The sequence below is a fragment of the Garra rufa genome, chromosome 20 (assembly GCF_049309525.1).
Source record: "Garra rufa chromosome 20, GarRuf1.0, whole genome shotgun sequence".
Classification (NCBI taxonomy): domain Eukaryota; kingdom Metazoa; phylum Chordata; class Actinopteri; order Cypriniformes; family Cyprinidae; genus Garra; species Garra rufa.
The window spans coordinates 19,066,005-19,086,422 of NC_133380.1; the positions used below are offsets into that span (position 1 = coordinate 19,066,005).

At 34.8% G+C, this 20,418-nt stretch overlaps 1 protein-coding gene across 1 annotated transcript in view; it reads left to right on the forward strand.

The window, feature by feature from the left end:
* Window positions 1-20,418, forward strand: part of atp2b4 (ATPase plasma membrane Ca2+ transporting 4) — a 117,725-nt gene that overhangs the window by 85,908 nt on the left and 11,399 nt on the right. Inside the window, exons 16-21 of the mRNA XM_073825501.1 lie at window positions 2,602-2,621; window positions 3,658-3,849; window positions 4,296-4,509; window positions 6,051-6,262; window positions 9,650-9,757; window positions 13,782-13,964. Of these exons, the coding sequence (XP_073681602.1) occupies window positions 2,602-2,621; window positions 3,658-3,849; window positions 4,296-4,509; window positions 6,051-6,262; window positions 9,650-9,757; window positions 13,782-13,964 (929 nt within the window). The remainder of the gene's footprint in view (window positions 1-2,601; window positions 2,622-3,657; window positions 3,850-4,295; window positions 4,510-6,050; window positions 6,263-9,649; window positions 9,758-13,781; window positions 13,965-20,418) is intronic.

The window sequence follows — 20,418 nt, forward strand, 5'->3', positions numbered from 1 at the left end:
GACTGAGTTTAACCAATTCTGTAGAATGCCCCATAAAAATGGCTGTTTGGCACAAAAAAAATGACACAATGGTGCTTTATAACGGCACACTGCCCACCAATTAATCTTCCAAAATATAGCGCTTTTGCGCTACAGTCGTCCTGAGCTCGAATCCCTTCTTGAGGACCTTTACCAAACTGAACTCATGACGAAAACATACCTGTGAAAACAATTTCGCAAGAATAAGGTAGACCTTTTGTTCTTGACAGTTGCCGGAGAATGACTGATAAATTCGATAAGGTTTTGGCAACCAATGTTATACTGTAGCATAAACTGCTTTAATAACTGCAGAGGTTGGATTCTAATCCCTGCCTAGTACAGGGCTCGAAATTGCGACCATTTTGGTCGCATATGCTCCCAAAATTTAATCTGCGCGACCTCAAATTATATTTGGGAGCATTTGTGCGAGTGCGAGTAATTGTTGTGGTGCGACTTACTTTCATTTCTTTACAAAGCTTTGGCTAGCCTAACTACTGCACAGACTGTTGTGAGCTGATGCAGTGACAGGTTCACCGTTCTCTCCTTTGATTGTGGACAATTAGAAGGTCTCCACAATCTGCTTTTGAAGAAATATATTTCATGCTGCAGCGTACATTCTGTCAGATACAAATCTGCTGCCTCCGTCTCAATATACTGTACATCGCCTCATAAATTCACATCAGATCATAACTCGGCGGCAGAGTTCCACTCACGCAGGGGCGTAATTTCCACTCGGGACACTTTTCAAAATCCTGTTTGTGTCCTCCCACTTTCAAATGGTTTTGTTAACCCTTATGTGTTGTTAGGGACGTTTTCGTCCACTGAGGGGTGCTGTTGAGTCTTAATTTGGCCACAACTTTTTCTCTGTTAAAGCAAATGGAATGATTTTTGGTGACTAATCTTATTTTGATACATATTTTGGGAAAATGCTTTGAAATTTTTCAAAAACTCAACAGTACACTTTGGGCAAATTTACTACCCTTTCGTTATGTTTCGTGGCTGAAAACAGCCACTACTTTAAACTGCTGTAAAAATGTATCAGATAAATATTTTTTCAATTTTTTTGGCATAAATCTATTAATCAACCTCAGTCCTGCTCAAAAATACTAAATGTTTAAAAAAAATTCAGGATTTTATCTCTTTAATTGCCAAATTCCTAAATGATGTCACTGATTTGGGGAAAAAACCCCCACAAAATTACTAATTTTAAATATAAAAGGTAATTGTGGCCTGGATTTTTTTTTTACCTTTTTAACAGTCTTGGACATGTGAACGATTAGTAAGAAAATTGGCTTTCATGCATTGTTAGTTTTGGCGCAGCATCCGATTTTCTTTTTTTCTCCCTGCAACAAAAAGCTTAGTTTTACATAGAGTTCTATGGAGTATAACGACATATTATAGTGTGCGTGTATGTATGTGTGTGTGAGCGTGTGTGAGTGTGTGAAAGTGAGTGAAAGTGTGTGAAAGTGTGAGAGAGACCTTTGTGCACCTTGATACCCCTGAGAAAATCTAAATAAGCACCTCAGCTCTCAGAACGACATGGAGTAAACAAAAATAAAGAAAGTATATTTATGTATTTGTTTACCATATAGTTCTGAGAGCTGAGGTGCTTTTTTTGATTTTCTGAGGTGTATCAAGGTGCACAGAGGTCTCTCTCACACTCACAGACACTCACACACACTCTCATACACTCGCACACACTTTCACACACTCACACACGCTCACACACACATACATACACGCACACTATAATATGTCGTTATACTCCATAGAACTCTATGTAAAACTAAGTTTTTTTTTGCAAAGGCCTATCTAAAGGGTTAATGGGGCCAACTGATAATCAACAGTACAATTTACAAATTTGACCCCTTCCCAACAGGGAAAACCACAAAAAATCAAGAATTCAGCATTATATGGTGTCATGGCTTTGCAATCAAAAAATGTGGTTATAATGGAAGTCAATGGGGCAAAAACAGCCACAAACAATAAATGAGGGAGAAAAAATGAAAATCTGATGCTGCGCCAAAACTAACAATGCATGAAAGCCAATGTTCTCACTAATCTTTCACATGTCCAAGACTGTTAAAACGGTAAAAAAAAATCCAGGCCACAATTACCTTTTATATTGAAAATGAGTAATTTTGTGGGTTTTTTTTCCCAAAATCAGTGACATCATTTAGGAATTTGGCAATTAAAGAGTTAAAATCCTGAATTTTTTTTAAACATTTAGTATTTTTGAGCAGGACTGAGATTGATTAATAGATTTATGCAAAAAAATTTGAAAAAAATATTTATCTGATACATTTTTACAGCAGTTTAAAGTAGTGGCTGTTTTCAGCCACGAAACATAACGAAAGGTTGTAAATTGAAACAATGCACAAGGGTTAAAGTAATCTCTTGTATTGTAGAATGCACGCGGTATCGTTAAAACGAAACCAAAAGTAAAACTCGCACACGCATTCAAAAGCAATTTTAATACCCCACGTTTAAAGAGCGACTGCCCAATGTGCGCAAATTAGGCTACATAACATATCTAGGCTGTTATTAGTATGTGGGCTATAATAAGCTGTATTGTGTCTATAGCTCTGCATCAGAAAAATTCGGTCATTTGCACTTTGAATATTGAAAGAGTAGCCTACTTTGATCATGCCTGCATTTATTGTCTACACGACTAAGAAAGAAGTGTCGTTTATTTTTTGTTGTTTATAGTGTAGATTGTTTACAAATGCAGTGGTTGCCTCTAAATGGCTTTAACTCTTTATCTTTAATCTCTTTAAATGGCTGTAACTATAATAGAGAAAATAAACCTTGTTCATGTACTCATATTTTCATACATTCTTGTCCCTTGCTTAAGGCATAAAATAAATATATAAAAAAGGCTTTCAGAATCAGCCCATTTGCTTGTAAAACATCTGCATTAAGAATTGACCATGAAGAATCAAGATCGGCGCATTACTAAAACGAAATTAGGTGCTCCTAAATTTTTTTTGGTGCTCCTAACTTTTTGTAGTTGGGAGCACCAATGCTACCAAGTAAAAAAGTTAATTTCGAGCCCTGCTAGTATCTCTTGCTTCTCATCGCAGCATGCTGTACTAGCTGATAAGTGGTTGACCCCTGCTTGTTGCTCAGATGACCACAACTTAAGCAAAGATATAATTAATATGTGCTTCCAGAAATGCACTTTAGACCATTTCATATTTCTCACTTGCACTCTTATATATGGTCTTAAAAAAATCTAAGAGCGTTTCAAAAGCAGAATTGTGCTAACTGCCGACTGAAGGACGTTAGGTTAGGATGAGGCCAGGCATGGTAAATTTCAGAAATAGACACCCTGAAGCTGTCAAAGATATGGTTTCATTTGGGTCATCATTTTACTGTGGTGTTTGCACACACATAACTATCACTTTGGTTGTTCCTCTGAAAATTCATTCAGCTGAAATGTCTTTATATAAAACATCCTAAGCCAAGAAAAGGCCTAATTAAAACTCTTGATTTGTAGTTAGTTTTGCTCTTTTTTTTTTTCCGTTTTAATGAGTACCATTCCAATCCTAAGAAAGAACCTGCATCTCCAGTTTTTCATGAAGTAGACTACTATTTATGCAGGCATTCTAAAAAACAGTTGCTTGCTTTGTCTTACAGGGTATTGCGGGCACAGATGTTGCAAAGGAGGCCTCTGACATCATCCTTACCGATGACAACTTCACCAGTATCGTCAAAGCTGTGATGTGGGGGCGCAATGTCTACGACAGCATCTCCAAATTTCTGCAGTTTCAACTGACTGTCAATGTGGTCGCCGTGATTGTTGCTTTCACTGGGGCCTGCATCACACAGGTTAATTTAATTAGCATTTGTCTTAACCTGGGACCCAGCATATAGCTTTATGTCGTTATATAATTGTTTAATATATATAGAACTGAAGATGTCCTCTTTAAGATAAATATCAGGGCTTTAAAAGTGACATATGTAGTCTTAGAGAAATAACTGCTACAAACAAAAACAGATAGCTGTGTTTTAGGAGTATAAACACAAGAGTATGTGATGGTTAAGTATGGCATTGTGGTAGACAATTCATCATAATGTGCCATAATAACAGAACTCTACAAGCCAAGTATTTTATATTTACAGAAACATACTGAGGCCATTTAGTGCTGGTGCCAGACCTTGGCTAATATGGGGCCGACCTGTCTTGTTTTGTCCCTGTCTAACTACATTACTTATGACAATACTGTAGTAATGTCCTGTCTGTGAAGTCTCACTTCGGTTTGTTTTGTCTGCAGGACTCTCCACTTAAAGCCGTTCAGATGTTGTGGGTAAATCTGATTATGGACACGCTGGCTTCTTTGGCTCTGGCGACGGAACCTCCAACAGAATCACTCCTGCTGAGAAGACCTTACGGACGAAACAAGCCACTCATTTCCAGGACTATGATGAAGAATATCTTGGGTCATGCTGTTTACCAACTTACCATCACATTTACTCTTCTCTTTGCTGGTAAGAGGCTTCTGTATTCATGATTAAGTCCAAATGCCGTCCAAATGAATTAGGTTCAATAATAATAACTATGATCATTGTTATTAGTATTTACTAGGGATGTAACGGTATTATCATCGTGGTCACATGACAACATGACCCGATAGGTCTTCTGGGCAAAAAGTGTAGTTTTTAAAATATATTCAAACTTCTTATTCCAACATAAAAGGTCTTTGTATCTGTCAAATGGACTGAAACCGAAAGCACAATATAACTTAATTCCCTTCATCACGTCTGTTTTCGCTGGGCATTTCAAAGGGAAGCGCGCACTTTGTTCAGGCGATCTGCTTGCGATCCGGTGTTTTCCGCACCTCACAGTGAATGCAGTTAACTCTGCATTTATTGCATGTGCTGCGGTTTAAATAGGTAATGTTACTGCAGTCCAAATTCAAAATATGTCTTTCAAGTATAGAAATTAGGAAAGAAGTATTATAATTTCCCTACTGTATTGTGAAGCAAAATACTACACCTATGAAATATTCATTTTCATTCATCTAATATATGGCTATTACATTCATTTGTCTTCATTTGTCTTTTTTTTTAATATCACTATATATATTGTATTGTGGACTTAAGATATTATCTTATCGGAAAATTTTGATTTCGTTACATCCCTAGTATTTACTTTTTATAGCGCTTTTTTCATTTATCTTAGTGCAATTGGTTTACAATATATGGCTATTACATTTATTTGTTTTTTATATTAAAGTATAGTGGACTTCATATCTATATTATCGTTTTGTGAGATTTTGATGTTATTACATCTTTTTTTTTTTTTTTTTACTTTGCATGTGAGAAGGGACTGTGGCTAATGGCGTTTTGTGTATGGGATGGATGCGATGTATGGTTGCTTAGCAACTAGCATTTATATTTGCAATATTCAAAGCATTAGAATTTGCCTCAAGCGCCCGTAAGTTTTATCACGAAATGTCAGTATTGGATATTTTAGGGAAAACCTGAAAAAACTTGCCTCAAATCTCAATGAATCTGAGGGTTTGTCTCTCTGCATGTCATCTCTTGTTAAATGTTGTCTTTGTCGTTAGTGAAAGCTAAAAGCTCACTACCTTTCTGGATGTTTTTTCCCATGTTAAGAGGTACATGTCTTCATCCCAACTTATCAGTGAAGAATATCTGTAAATCCTGATTTTAAACTGGTCTTTGCTCCCTATAGTACAATAGATCACATCACAGACTACCTAAAGCCCTTAAGCATGTTACAGTGTTTCAAGAAGGTTTGCTGTAAATGTCCCATATTGTACTGTTGCCAACCGATTAGACAAGTTTATCACAAGTTCACAGTGCCCGTGGGTTAAGGAACAGCTGCACAGAAGACCCCATTCAGCAGTGTCTGAATACATACTGTCTCAGTTGATATTACACTTGACTGCATTTTTTTCAATTAACAGTAGCATGTATTTATTGAGATCAGTGTTCCTCCTGACATACAACACTATGAACTTTCACATTACATATTTACAGAAACCATTTTTCTGTTCCCAAAGGTGAGAAGATCTTTAACATTGACAGTGGCCGCAACTCCCCTCTGCACTCCCCGCCATCTGAACACTACACCATAATCTTCAACGTCTTCGTCATGATGCAGCTTTTTAATGAGATCAATGCCCGCAAGATCCATGGAGAGAGGAACGTGTTCGAGGGAATTTACAGGAACCCCATTTTCTGCTGCGTCGTTCTGGGAACCTTTGTTCTGCAGGTATGAAACCAAATTAAAATAAATTTAATTAAGTTTAAAAAAAAAATGTACATTACATAAAATCAAAAGTGTCCAGTCAAAAGATTTGTAACTGTAAGATTTTTAAAGAAGTCTCTTCTCCTCACCAAGCCTGCATTTATTTGATTCAAAATACAGCAAAAGCAGTAATACTATGAAAAATGTTTACTATTTAAAATAACTACTTTCTATTTGAATATATTTTAAAATGTAAGTTATTCCTGTGATCAAAGCTGAATTTTCAGCATCATTACTCCATTCGCATGATCCTTTAGAAGTCATACTAATATTCTGATTTGCTGTTCAAGAAACACTTTTTATTATTTTGTCATTATGTTGAGTTCATTTTTTCAGGATTCTTTGATGAATAGAAAGATCCAAAGATGAGCATTTATATAAAATTAAAAGCTTTTGTAATATTATACACTATACCATTTAAAAGCTTGGAGTCAGTATAATGTTTTGGGGGGGGGAGGTTTTGGAAGGGGGGGGGGGGTGATAGAAATAAAAGTTTTATTTAGCAGATATTCTTTAAATTGATCAAAAGTGATGATAAAGACCTTTATAATGTTACAAAATATTTATATTTCAGTTAAATGCTGTTCGTCAGAACTTTCTATTTATCAAAGAAACCTGAAACAATTCTACTCAGCTGTTTTCAACATACTAATGATAATAATAATAATGATAATGTTTTTTGAGCAGCAAATCAGAATATTAGAATGATTTCTGAAGGATCATGTGAATGGAGTAATGGAGTGGTGGAGTACTCCTTCATCTGGAGTAATGATGCTAAAAATTCAGCTTTGAAATCACAGGAATAAATTACATTTTAAAATATATTCAAATAGAAAAGTAATTTTTAAACAGTAACAATATTTCAAAATTGTACTGTTTTTGCTGTACTTTGGATCAAATAAATGCAGGCTTGGTGAGCGGAAGATATTTCTTTAAAAAACAAAAATCTTACTCTTAAAAAACTTTTCACTGGTAGTGTATGACTATATAATCTTCATGAAATGGCATTGTTTTGCCTTGTTTAAAAGCTGTAAAAAGAAAAAGCTTCTGATTATCAACCTCAGGATACAGTCATTTGATGCATTATAGTATTACACATCTGTGGCCGGTTGAACTAGTTTTTTGGATTCAAATTAGGCCAATCTGTTTTTATGTAACTGACTTAAAAAAAAATGATGACTGGTCTTGCAGACACAATTAGACTACTAACTTGTAAGACTAGCATGAGCAGTTTATGCAACTGACCACTAATGTGTTTAAAGCTATGCTGTTAATTGTATGTTAGATAATAGTAATCAGATCTAATGGCTTGTGAACTGAGAAATCAAAATTCCCTTGATCTTTTAGCATATTGAGAAGTCATTGTATTATAAAAACATTCTATAAGTTAATATTCTTGTTAGCCTAAAAACAGCTTATATTGTAGCCAATCTGCCAAAATGACAGGTTGTGGAATGAGCCACTTTATGATGTAATAGTGTGGCTATTACTATAAAATCAAAAATTAAAAATGGCTCAGAAGACAATAAGCGTGGTTTAGTGACAAGTTGTGAAAAAACGTCTTTGCATTGCCTTCCTTCTGATCCCAATGTTACGAAGAAGTGAATGAACTTGATTTTTATGTTTAATGAATTTCCAGACCACGTCAGTAAGAACTTGGTCCTTTTTTCACTTTCATTTTACATACAACTGCAAGTTATAAAGTCAGAATTGTGAGATATATAAAGCACAATTCAAGACCAGATTTTCAGATAGATTCAAACTAAAAGAGGATGCTGTGCGGACTATATTGAATCCGACAGTAATGAAACACCACACAAGTGCATGTTTTTATTACGTGGTCAGTATTGCCTTTTCTGTTATTACAGATCGTTTGATATGTACTGAGTACTAAGCGTTTTTAATCTAAATCACAGCAGCTATCAAATATTTATGAAGGATGTAGACTGTCAAACATGCACAAATGTTAGCCTATCATAGCAGTGATCGTTTGCTGACGAGTCTACAATCCGCAACGGCTATTCAAAAAGAGTGTTTTAATGAGGGGGGTCAAAACAGGACAGAAAATAGCCTATTAGTTTTCAATTATGTTTTTTGATGTAAAAATCTTGATAACATTATAAGTGGACCTCAGAGAATAGTACAAAATAATAATAATAATAATAAAAGCAGTTCATGATCCCTACAAATGTGATGCTGGACCACAAAACCAGTCTTAAAGGAGTAGTTCACTTTCAGAACAAAAATTGACAGATAATGTACTGACCCCCTTGTCATCAAAGATGTTCATATCTTTCTTTCCTCAGTCGTAAAGAAATGATGTTTTTTGAGGAAAACATTTCAGGATTTCTCTCCATATAATGGACTTCTATGGTGCCCCCAAGTTTGAACTTCCAAAATGCATTTTAAATGCAGCTTCAGAGAGCTCTAAATGATCCCAGCTGAGGAAGAAGGGTCTTTTACATTTACAATTTATATACTTTCTAATCTCTACACAGAGTCCACACAGAGCTAGACTAGACGAGCGTTTGAGGTTAAAAAGTATATAAATTGTAATTGTTTTTAGAAAATAATCGATCGTTTTGCTAGATAAGACCCTTCTCTCCTCGGCTGTGATCGTTTAGAGCCATTTGAAGCTGCATTTTGGAAGTTTAAACTCTGGGGCACCATAGAAGTCCATTATATGGAGAGAAATCCTGAAATGTTTTCCTCAAAAAACATGATTTCCTTATGACTGAAGAAAGAAAGACATGAACAACAAGGGGGTGAGTACATTATCTGTAAATTTTTGTTCTGAAAGTGAACTACTCTAAGTAGCATGGGTATATTTGTAGCGATAGCCAACAATACATTGTGTGGGTCAAAATGATTGATTTTTCTTTTATGCCAAAAATCATTAGGATATTAAGTGAAGATCATGTTCCATGAAATTATTTTGTAAATTTCCTTCTGTAAATATATCAAAACTGAATTTTTGATTAGCTTTGCTAAAAATTCATTTGGACAACTTTAAAGGTGATTTTCTGACAAACCATACACAAACCATACATCAATGGAAAACGTATTTATTCAGTTTTCATATTATGTATAAACCTCAATTTCAAAAAATGTGCTCTTATGACTGGTTTTGTGGTCCAGGGTCACAAATGTTTAAAAAAATGTTTAAGTAATAATAAAAGTAATAATCCACCCGAGGCCATATGTTACAGCTGTTTTCACCATGACTGCAGACGTTTATAAAGTCATCTAAACAACACTCCTTAACCATGTTAAAATTGCTGTAACTCAGTTTCTTGTGCCTTATTGCTTTACTGCAGTAAAGCTGGACTAATGGAATCCACCTTGTTACAGGTAATCATAGTGCAGTTTGGAGGGAAGCCGTTCTCTTGCACAGCCCTCACCATCGATCAGTGGCTCTGGTGTGTTTTCATCGGAGTTGGTGAGCTGCTCTGGGGCCAGGTAAGCCAAATCTATACAGAATGTCATTGTTCATCACTAATCAGTACCTAAGCGGAGCAAAACAACTAGTTAGTTACATGCGCGCATTTACAGATGACAAAGCGAGAAAGAGAGAGCTTCTCAGTGGTGAAATAATGAAAACATCACGGCAGAATGCACATGCGTGGGTGATGTGGAACATCTTTAGTTCTCTCTTCAATCCCACTGGGAGGGCAGGGGAGGGGGAGTTGAAGCTGTGTGCGATTTCAAACCTGTGGGAGGGAACGAGGGAGGCTGGCAGACGGCAACTTGCTGCACAATTCCAAAGAGCGCTTGCCGCCATCTCAAAGTTCAGCTCTGAAAGAGGACGGAGAGCTGTGAGCTTTATCATCAACCCGGCAGCGTCCTCTGCCTCCATACATCCATGCTTAACGGTACATTTAAAACTCAGTATGCAGGACTGATGCATCATGTTAGGTCATCAAAAGGCCGGGGAAGTTATCAAGTACGGATTTTAAAGCCTTTAGAGCTGCAAGCCGTCTGCTCCTTCTGGCAGTTGCATCACACATAAGCCATTTCCTACTGGGTTTCTCAGCTGGTGTTTGTGTGCGCAAGCATTTGTTTGTGCATATACACACGTGCAGCCTCACGAACCAGATGCTGAGAACTTAAATGTGGAGGAGAAGCAGCGTGCATTCTATCCACTATGTATTAAGTTGTCTCGGTGATGTCTCGGATCAAACAGCGTCAACAGAGGTACCTACAGAGGGGATTGTACAAAAATATCTAGCTATTTTTGAGCTACCATAGGAGGCTGTTTGTGTGTATGTGTGCGCAGTTTAAAGAGGTTAAATTACAGCTATTTAAAACAAATTGTTTAGCTTCCAGAAAGGTTACTAATAAGTAGTAGCTATCTATATTTAAGCCATAAGCGGCTTAATTTAAATGTTTCAAATTAAATGGACATCTTTTGTATAACTGCATAATTTATTTTCAATCAGATCAGTATTCATCTGGCACAAAATATAAGGATAAGGATCTCAGTCAGAGTTACAGAATTAAACTTGAAGAGATAAATTATACATTTAATAATGACTAATAAAACGGTCTTAAAGCAATTAACTAACAGCAGCATTTAACTAAATATTTCAGGAAAAACATTAAACATTAAAATAACATGAAGTGATTTATAATATTTGAAATGAATTGTTCTAAAGATATTTAAGATTTACTTAAAATGAATTTACTACCCACACATGTACTGCTCACCAAGGCTATATTAAAAATACAAGAAAAACTGTAATATTATTACAATTTAAAATAACCATTTTGTATGTTAATTAGGGCTGTCAATCGATTAATTTTTTTTAATCGCATGGTTGTCGTGAGTTAACTGGCGATTAATCGCACATTTTTATCTGTTCTAAATGTACCTTATATTAATACTTTTTAAAGTTTTTAATAATCTAATCAACATTGGCATGGACAAATATGGATGCTTTAAGCAAATATGTGTTTATTATTAGTAAAACCACTGTTTACATTATTTGCAGGACAGGGCAGCTCACTTCTTCTGAACATGCAAAATGTACATTAATTATTACATTTGTTTGCCTTTAGGTGCCCACATACTGTCATTTGAGGAGGCCAAGTTTCCATTGTTATAATTTATTATTTCTGTTAACAGACAACCAAAGTAATATGAAATAATAACTGAAAAAAATCCTGAATTATGATCATGATTCAATCGCTGAAAAGAATCATTTACAGGCATCTGGACATAAGTCACTATTCTCTGCATTATTATCGTTGTTTTTAACTTCCTGTTTGAATGCCTTCACAATCATTTGACTTTTTAGGAGGTTACCCGTTTAAAGTTATGTGATCCCAAAAACCTGCTTCTTTTATTTTTTTAAGGTATTGTTTTCATTATAATGTACTGATTCGAGAGCCTGGTCTCATGAGAATGCGCACTAGCATGATTTTCTGTTTCTATTTGCCGTGCTATTAATAAGCTGAAATTAACTTTGACGTGCATATGATATGCAATTATGATATGCATGTTTTTGACGTGCATTTAATACCACGTTTTCGCTTGCATACTTGTATGTGGCTTTACGCATCAACCCCACAGCACCAATAACGTAGACCGACTCCGCTTGCATTCATTCAATATGGCAGAAGTGCCGGTATGCAAGTACACAAAAGGATAAAATACAGAAGTGCCTGCGTACCGGCCCACTTCAAGCACTGGAAGCAACAGAATATCTGGTTTAATTGAAAGCGCTGTTCCTCTGCCACTCGCTGAACAAAGCAGACGCAGATATAAAGAGAGGGAGGTGCGCGCGCATTGGGAGACCTCGCGCTCATTCTGCAAAACTGGAGAGCCTCAAACTATATTAGGTTTGTCCAATTATGTGTTTATGTATTGTTGCTAGACACTTTTCGCTAGGTTGGCAACACTGTGCATCCATTTCTTTAACTGCTAGGTAGTGGGTCAAACAGAAAATGTGCGCTGCGTTAATCGCGTTAATAAAAGTAGTGCCGTTAAAATTAATTTGAGTTAACGAGTTAACGCGTTAATTTTGACAGCCCTAATTTTAATATATTTTAAAATATATTATGGCAAAGCTGAATTTTCTGCAGCTATTTATTCAGTCTTCAGGGTCACATCCTTAAGAAATCTTTCAAATGTGCTGATTTGGTGCTTAAGTAACATTTTCTCTTATTATCAGCTGTCAAAACAGTGATACATTTTGTTTCAAGGATTCTTAGATGAAAAGAGAGTTCAAATAAACAGCATTTGATGTGAAGTTTATTTTAAAAAAACTTTTGTTGCTTGATCAGTTTACTGTGGAAGCCCGTTTCTGCCACTGAATAAAAAATAAAGGTAATTGCAACTTTTTATCTCAATTCTGATTTTTTTTTCTCGAATTGAGAGATATATAAACTCACAACTGCATGTTATAAAGTCAGAATTATGAAATATAAACTTGCAATTGCAAAAAAAAAATTGCTAGCTTTTTTTCTTGCAATTGTGAGTTTGTATCTCACAGTTGTCTTTTCTCAGAATTGTGAGAAATAAACTCACAATTGTTAGTTATAAAATCCAATTTTGAGGGGGAAAAAAGACTGATATGTTCTCAATTGCGAGTTTATATCACAATTCTGAATAACTTGCAATTGAGCACTAAAGTCAGAAATGTGAGTTATAAACTCGCAATTTTCAGTTATAAACTCGCAATTCTGAAAAAAGGTGACAATTGTAAGTTAAAACTCGCAATTCTGACAGTTTCTTGAATTGCGAGATATAAAGTCAATTCTTTTGTTTCCTCAGAATTGTGTGTGATACTCTCAATATGCGAGAAATAAAGTCAGAATTGCTAGATAAAAACGTGCAATTCTGACTTTTTTCTTGCAATTGCAAGTTAGTATCTCTCAATTCTGACTTTTTTTTTCAGAATTATGAGTTTATATCTCGCAGTTCTTACTTTATTTCTCAGAATTGCAATATAATATCTCACAATTCTGACTTTATAACTCGCAATTGTGAGTTTATATCATAATTCTGAGAAAAAACTCGGAGTTGTGAGTTTGTATCATGCAAGTGTGAGGGGGGAAAAAAAGTCAGAATTGTGAAATAAAAAGTCGCAATTACCTTTTTTACATTTTTTTTATTCAGTGGCGGAAATGGGCTTCCATAGTTTACCTGACCACAAGTAGAAGTATACTACTATTAATGTATTACTGAACTGTTTAATCACAAAATTGGGGAACATTTTTGTCAGTTAATCAAACAACCTTCATGTTCTGAGTAAATTGTACGGAAAATGTTCAGTCAAAAAGCCTTTTTGATTTTTAACATACAGGGAACTTGCGGTCAGAAGCCATAATGATTTATAATCTTTGCATTTATGCACCACATGAACAGCACCCTGTTCTCGGAAAGCCGTCCATAATCATAACCGCTGTGCTAATGACTATTTGATGAGCTGTGGTTGCCATTACTTGACCCTATTTTTTCCCCCCTCTTCTTGTCCTCTAGTTCATCTCTGCCGTCCCGACACACCGCCTCAAGTTCTTGAAGGAGGCTGGTCATGGCATCACCAAAGAGGACATCGCAGAGGAGGTGCTAACCGAAGGTGCGGATGAAATTGACCATGCTGAGATGGAGCTGCGCAGGGGACAGATCCTATGGTTCAGAGGGCTCAACCGCATCCAGACTCAGGTAAGCTGCTCTTTGCTGCTTCTCTCCTTCCTGTCTCTTTCAGGAGATGTCCCAGGAGAGAGTAGAAATGGCTTGAATTCAACAGCAGTGACCTATACACAACTCTGCCACTGTAGATGTTGTTTAGAGAAATGTCTCTGGCAGCTTGCTGTTTAAATGTGTGGTTTATTGGTATTTTTGATGTACACTGCTGTTCAAAAGTTTGGGGTCAATAAGATTTTAATGTTTTTTTTAAAGAAGTTGTTTCTGCTTATCAAGGCTGCATTTATTTAATTAAAAATAGAAAGAAAAACTGTAATATTGTGAAATATTATTGCAATTTAAAATACTGGTTTTCTATTTTAATATACTTAAAAATATAATTTATTTCTGTGGTGCAAAGCTGAATTTTATGCATCATTACTCCAGCCTTCAGTGTCACAGGATCTGTCAGAAATCATTCAAATATGCTGATTTATTATCAATGTTGGAAAAGTTGTGCTGCTTATTAATTTTTTGGAAGCTATTATACTTTTTCAGGATTCTTTGAAAAATAAAATGTTGAAAAGTACAGCGTTTATTTAAAATATAAATCTTTTCTAACAATATAAGTTGCTGTTCTAGGTTTGAGGTCAGTACATTTTTTTCTTTCTTTCTTTCCTTAAAAGAAATGAAAACTTTTATTCATTAAGGATGTGTAAATTGATAAGTAAAGGCTCATATTCTTAGAAAAGATTTATATTTTGAATACGTTGTTCTTTTTAACTTTTTATTCATCAAAGAATCATGAAAAAGAATCACCGTTTCCAAAAATATGTTTCCAACATTGATAATAAATTAGCATATTAGAATTATTTCTAAACGATCATGTGACACTAAAGACTGAATTATTGGCTGATGAAATTTCAGGATTGTATCACACAAATAATATTTTAAAGTATATTAAAATACACTGTTATTTTAAATTGCAAGATTTCATAATATTACTATTTTCTATTTTCTGTATTTTTGATTAAAGAAATGTAACTTTAATAAACACGAGACATTTTTTTAAAAAAAGAGACAAGCAATTACTATTGATCATCAATTCATAATCAATTGTTTTTCTATTTTTCATATTTTTAAAATTTAATAAATTATATTAATATACACAGCAAGAGGTTTGAAAAATGTTCAATATATTATTTGTTTAGCGAACTAAAAGAATATGGATTAGTGGGAGTAATGTATTCAATCTATTTTGTACTGTATTATCATCAACATTTTCTGATCTGCTTAAATTATGGTGATAAAATAATTTCTAGCATTTCATTTGTTTGTTTTTAATTTATTTGAAACAACAAATGCATTTTTTCAGCCCCAAACATCACGTATGTTGCTGAAAACTGCATTATTTGTGAACATTCTAGACAGCCGGTGGCTGTTTTTGTGTAGACATCACCCTAGTGGCCTTCAAGCATCTCCATGGGTTAATTTCTGGAAAAGCTCCTCCCTCAAGACTTTGCAGAGACTTGTGAGCTGCTTCTGTGCCCCAGGTTGGAAAGCAGCATGTGCCCTTGAGATGCCACTCTTGAAATGCCAGTGGGGCAACCCATGTCTCTCTGACTGCATGCACAAGCTGCCTGGAGATATTTGGGAACTGTACAGCAACATTCACTCGCTTTCATCAGAAGATGTGCAAGTAAACGGCTGGGAACAGACTTTTATTTTTTTAAGCTCTGTTGATGGAGGCCGTGTGGGAGGACTGCCTTTCACTTACCATTGCCTTCATACATGACACAGTGTTGCTTACAAACAATGAGTGGATTCAGTGAGAGGGTTCACAGATGCATTTATCTGGATCCTCCAGGAGTGTCTGTGTGCTGGTGGGCGATCATTCTGAGAGGGCGTTCTGTGCCTATTAAGAATGTTCTATAGCAAACACTATGGTGAACCACCCACCAAAGATTGTCAGTGTATTCCACAGGCACTGATTCATCCCTCTAGATTTGCTTGCTGCCACTTCTGAAAACAACATATTCGTTTTAGCTTTGTTTTCATTTTGTAGCGCTAAAAAAGGTGTAATTTTCCTTTCAGCATTGCGCCAGGTTATGGGGAATTTATGTTGCCATATGGGGTCATCTTAAAACCTTTTCACTTTTGTTCTTTGTTACAGCTTTCATCATATCATTTGGGTGTTAGGAATCAATATGTTTGAGTAAAAGATCAATATATTGATGGGTTCGAGATTAACAGCTTACAAAGCATTATTGAAAACGTTATCCCTTTATCTAATTGCTAAAAGTCACTTGTTCTTGCAAAAGTCGTTTTGAAGATAACAGACAAAATGGCTGTTTTAATTTACTTTTTAGTAATATGTGACCCTGGACCACAAAACCAGTCATAAGGTTAAATTTGACAAAACTGAGATTTATACATCATATGAAAGCTCAATAAATAAGCTTTCTATTGATGTATGGTTTGTTAGGATAGGACAATATTTGACTGAGATACATCTATTTGAAATCAGAAATCGGAGGATGCAAAAAAATCAAAAAGACTGAGAAAATCACCTTTAAAGTTGTCCAAATTAGGTTCTTAACAATGCATATTACAAATCAAAAATTACATTTTGATATGTTTACGGTAGGAATTTTACAAAAAATCTTCATGGAACATGAACTTTACTTAATTTCTTAATGATTTTTGGCATAAAAGAAAAATCTATAATTTTGACCCATGCAATGTATTTTTGGCTATTGCTACAAATATACCCCAGCGACTTAAGACTGGTTTTGTGGTCCAGGGTCACATATATTAAGTAATAGTCTGGGATCATGTAAACCATCGTTTCTCAACGGGGGCGGTACCGCCCCCCAGGGGGCGTTGGGAGAGCCACGGGGGGCGCTGAAAGCAATAATTTTGAAAGGGGGGCGCTGAGGTGGTTTTGGGGGGCGTTTGGTTAAGACGAGTTTTAACCGAATAAGTTTGAGCTAAAATTTGCAGAAGAAAATGGTCTGCCACATCCTAATGCCATTTCTACACTGGATGCATCAAAGCGCACTTTCTGTATCTATTTGTCAACTTGTCTGCAGCATAAGCGCGCGGAATGCGTTTACTGTAGCGCTCGCGCTCAGTTACTGAATGACTCATTATAACGGGATCTACGTGCTTTAACGCAACTTGTTGCGCCTTTCGCGGCCAGTGTAGCAGTGTTAAGGTCATTGCACACTGTGTCCGAAATTTTCGTATACGTTATTTCGTATTCGTAATCCTAAAAATTCGTCACGCACAAAAACCTTGCACACTGAGTCCGACGAAATAGAACGATGTTGTCCACTCTCTTCTTAAAAAGAGAAACAGATACAGAGGAGTGAGGGAATACTTTTAAGGCGCACCTCCTTATTAATAAACTGCGGGATTATCCCGGGTGATTCAGAGTTTATTTCAGGATGTCAGTAATCGTTGATGCTTTGCTAGCATTACTGGAGCCACATAATATAAAGAAGACCACTAATTTTTGCGAACTCGGCGTACAAGGACCTTCACAGTGCTTTGTGCTGCGGGACAAAGTGAATGAACTTGACAGACGCAATTCTGGATTCTGGCGTTCGCTTGTACGGTGGCTCTGAACTGCCAAAACACCTCTCAAAATGCTTGCTACAGATGCGAAAAACGCAAAAAATCAAACCCGATCCGCAATTTTTTATGACGGACGAAAAATTTGGAGGCAGTGTGCAAGTGTGATTAACATAACGTGAGGTATTTATTTTTTAACGTGCGAAAAATTCGGACTCAATGTGTGCAATGACCTTAAGTGTTAGCTGGCTGCTAGTTTACAACAATAGTCACGGTCAAGCATGAGATGCTTTTTCTTGTTTAGAAAAAAAAATAATATGAAAGCTTTTTGTTTGCCAAATGATTTAAATGCCAAATTTTTAAAGAATGTATTCAAAGCTCACAAATAATAGCCCAGCCTAATTTTTACTGCACGCTGCTTTTTTGCTCCTTGGGAAACTAATGATAATGATATTTCAAGCCCAGTCAAATCAAATATGTCATGAATGTCATGTGGCATTCAATTACATATATTTTAAATAAAAGTATGTACGTGCTAATGTGGGCTGTTATATTTGGGTTTAGATAGGTTACATGCTTTTAAAATAGCCTATATATTATAAATAAAATATACATTACTATTAAAAAAGGCAAATAAGATTTTTTAATGGATGAATAAACAAAGGTTGCATTTGTTTGTTTTAAAAAAATATATACCATTAAAAAAGCTTTTTTAATTGAATATATTTTAAATGTGTTTTCCTCTTATGCTAAGCTTCATTACTCTAGCTTTCAGTGTCACATGATCTTTCAGAAATCATGCTGAATGCCATAAAATCAAGAATATGTAATTTGTTCTCTTTAACATTTATTTAATTGACTGAAGTACAAAGAAACAAATTCCAATGTTTACACTGGCCAACATATTTTTGTTAATATAAACAAATTTTGAGCCACGATCTAGCTTTGCTTGCAAAGACTGAGAAGCTCCTTTTATACCCAAAGATGATTCCCTCACCTATTACCAACTCACCTGCCTCCTGTCAACTGTTTCAAACCAGATTAGCTTATTCTATAACCTTTTCACTTTTATTATAATTGTTTTGGAGTGTGTTGCACTTTTGTGACTTTTCTTTTCTATGTAATGTTGTCAATTAAATAAAAGTTAAATAGAATTAACAAATCATAGATTTTATCATTTTACAAAACATCCCAACTTTTAGTGTTGTACTTAGTTTTCTGTAAGGTATTTGTAAGCAAACTTTTAAATATTCTAAAAATTGTGAAATATAGTAAAGTAGAGTTTACATTTCTTCCATGCATGTGTAAATGTGGTATTACCCACAAAATTAACCATGTCTACTATCTCAGAAAAAAGGGAATTCAATATATTCTCAAAAAGCAGGGTACTTTTTCAAGGGATATTTTTTATTTTTATTTTTATTTTTTACTGAAAGCTAATTGAAAATATCCAAACATACCACAGCAGTAAAAAGGGTGTTCAAGAGTTCCAGAAATGAAAGAACAAACTAAAATCACTTATGTAAAAATGTCCTTTTGGATATGTTCTAAACAGGAATTTTTATTTAGTCTTTTTAAATTTGGGGCAATAAAGTATATCAGCATCACAACAACACTGAAGCTGTAGCAATGAAAATCACCAATTTGCTTAAAAACTGCAAATGAATGTTATTAATGTTTTTTTAATATATATAATTTACTGTAAAAAAATGATCAATTCAATGCATCCTTAAATTAATTTCGTAAAAATTGTAATGACCCCATACATTTGAATTGCTATATATAATAACAGTCCTATTATAAACACAAAATACTAATAACAATCAATTTTAATATTCATTGAGGACAATTAGACTATGATTTATTTGATGGGGGGCGGTGAGGGACCTGAATAATGGGTAGGGGGGCGCTGGACCAAAAAAGGTTGAGAACCACTGATGTAAACAGTGTCAGTAATTAAACAAAAACATTAAGTTGATAATACAATTAGGGCCCTAGGATTTCCACAATGTAAAAAATGGAATTGACTATAATGTGAAATGTCATGGAATTTGCAAAATTTTAAATGAATGTCAAAAGTAGGTCAGTACATTTATATCAAATAATAGAAATATATTTTTTTTTTAATCGGTTAATTAGAGATGCTTTTGATTAATAAACTTCAATGAAACTATTAAAAGGGAATCCAGAAAATTAATGGAAAAGACCAAATTTGGTAAAAATAAATAAAAAATTTCAAGGCCCTATGAAATAATTTATTTTGTTATTTTGTTTTTAATAAATTGCTGTTAAATTGTTTACGTTTCATGATTTCAATTGATTAGACATTCTTTTTGATTATTTTTTTAATTTATTTTAATTTATTTTTTATATTAAAACAAAGTCTAGAAAAATGTAACTGGAAACAAATTGAATCCTTAAATAAATTGGAAGAAGAAACCATTTGAAAAAAATGTTAATGATAATATTATTAGGTAATATTTTAGGTAGTAATTGTGTCAATTTATTACGTTTTATGCTTAAAACAAAGAAAACTATTTACCAATGGCATATACTATTTAAAAAAAATATTTAAAAATATTTTTACATAGATTTTAGATATTTTACTAGACAAGACTTAATGTTTTTTTTCTCTCTAATATTCCCATATTAGCCTTCAACAGCCTTAAATAGTGTACTTTCTTTTCAGTCTATAATCTTCTTTTGTCTTCCAAGTAAGTCACTTGGGCAATAATGTGTGAAGGGGAGGAGAGTTTTAATTGTATGTGCCCTGGATACGTCCGGACCCCCTGTGGTTTCAGATCACCATCCTTGCTAATTCTACCAGACTTCCCTCCAAGCCCAGATGAAAAAGAGGCCAAACAGTCTTCTCATCCTCCTCCTCTTTCCCTTCTCCCACCCCTTCACTCTTATTCCT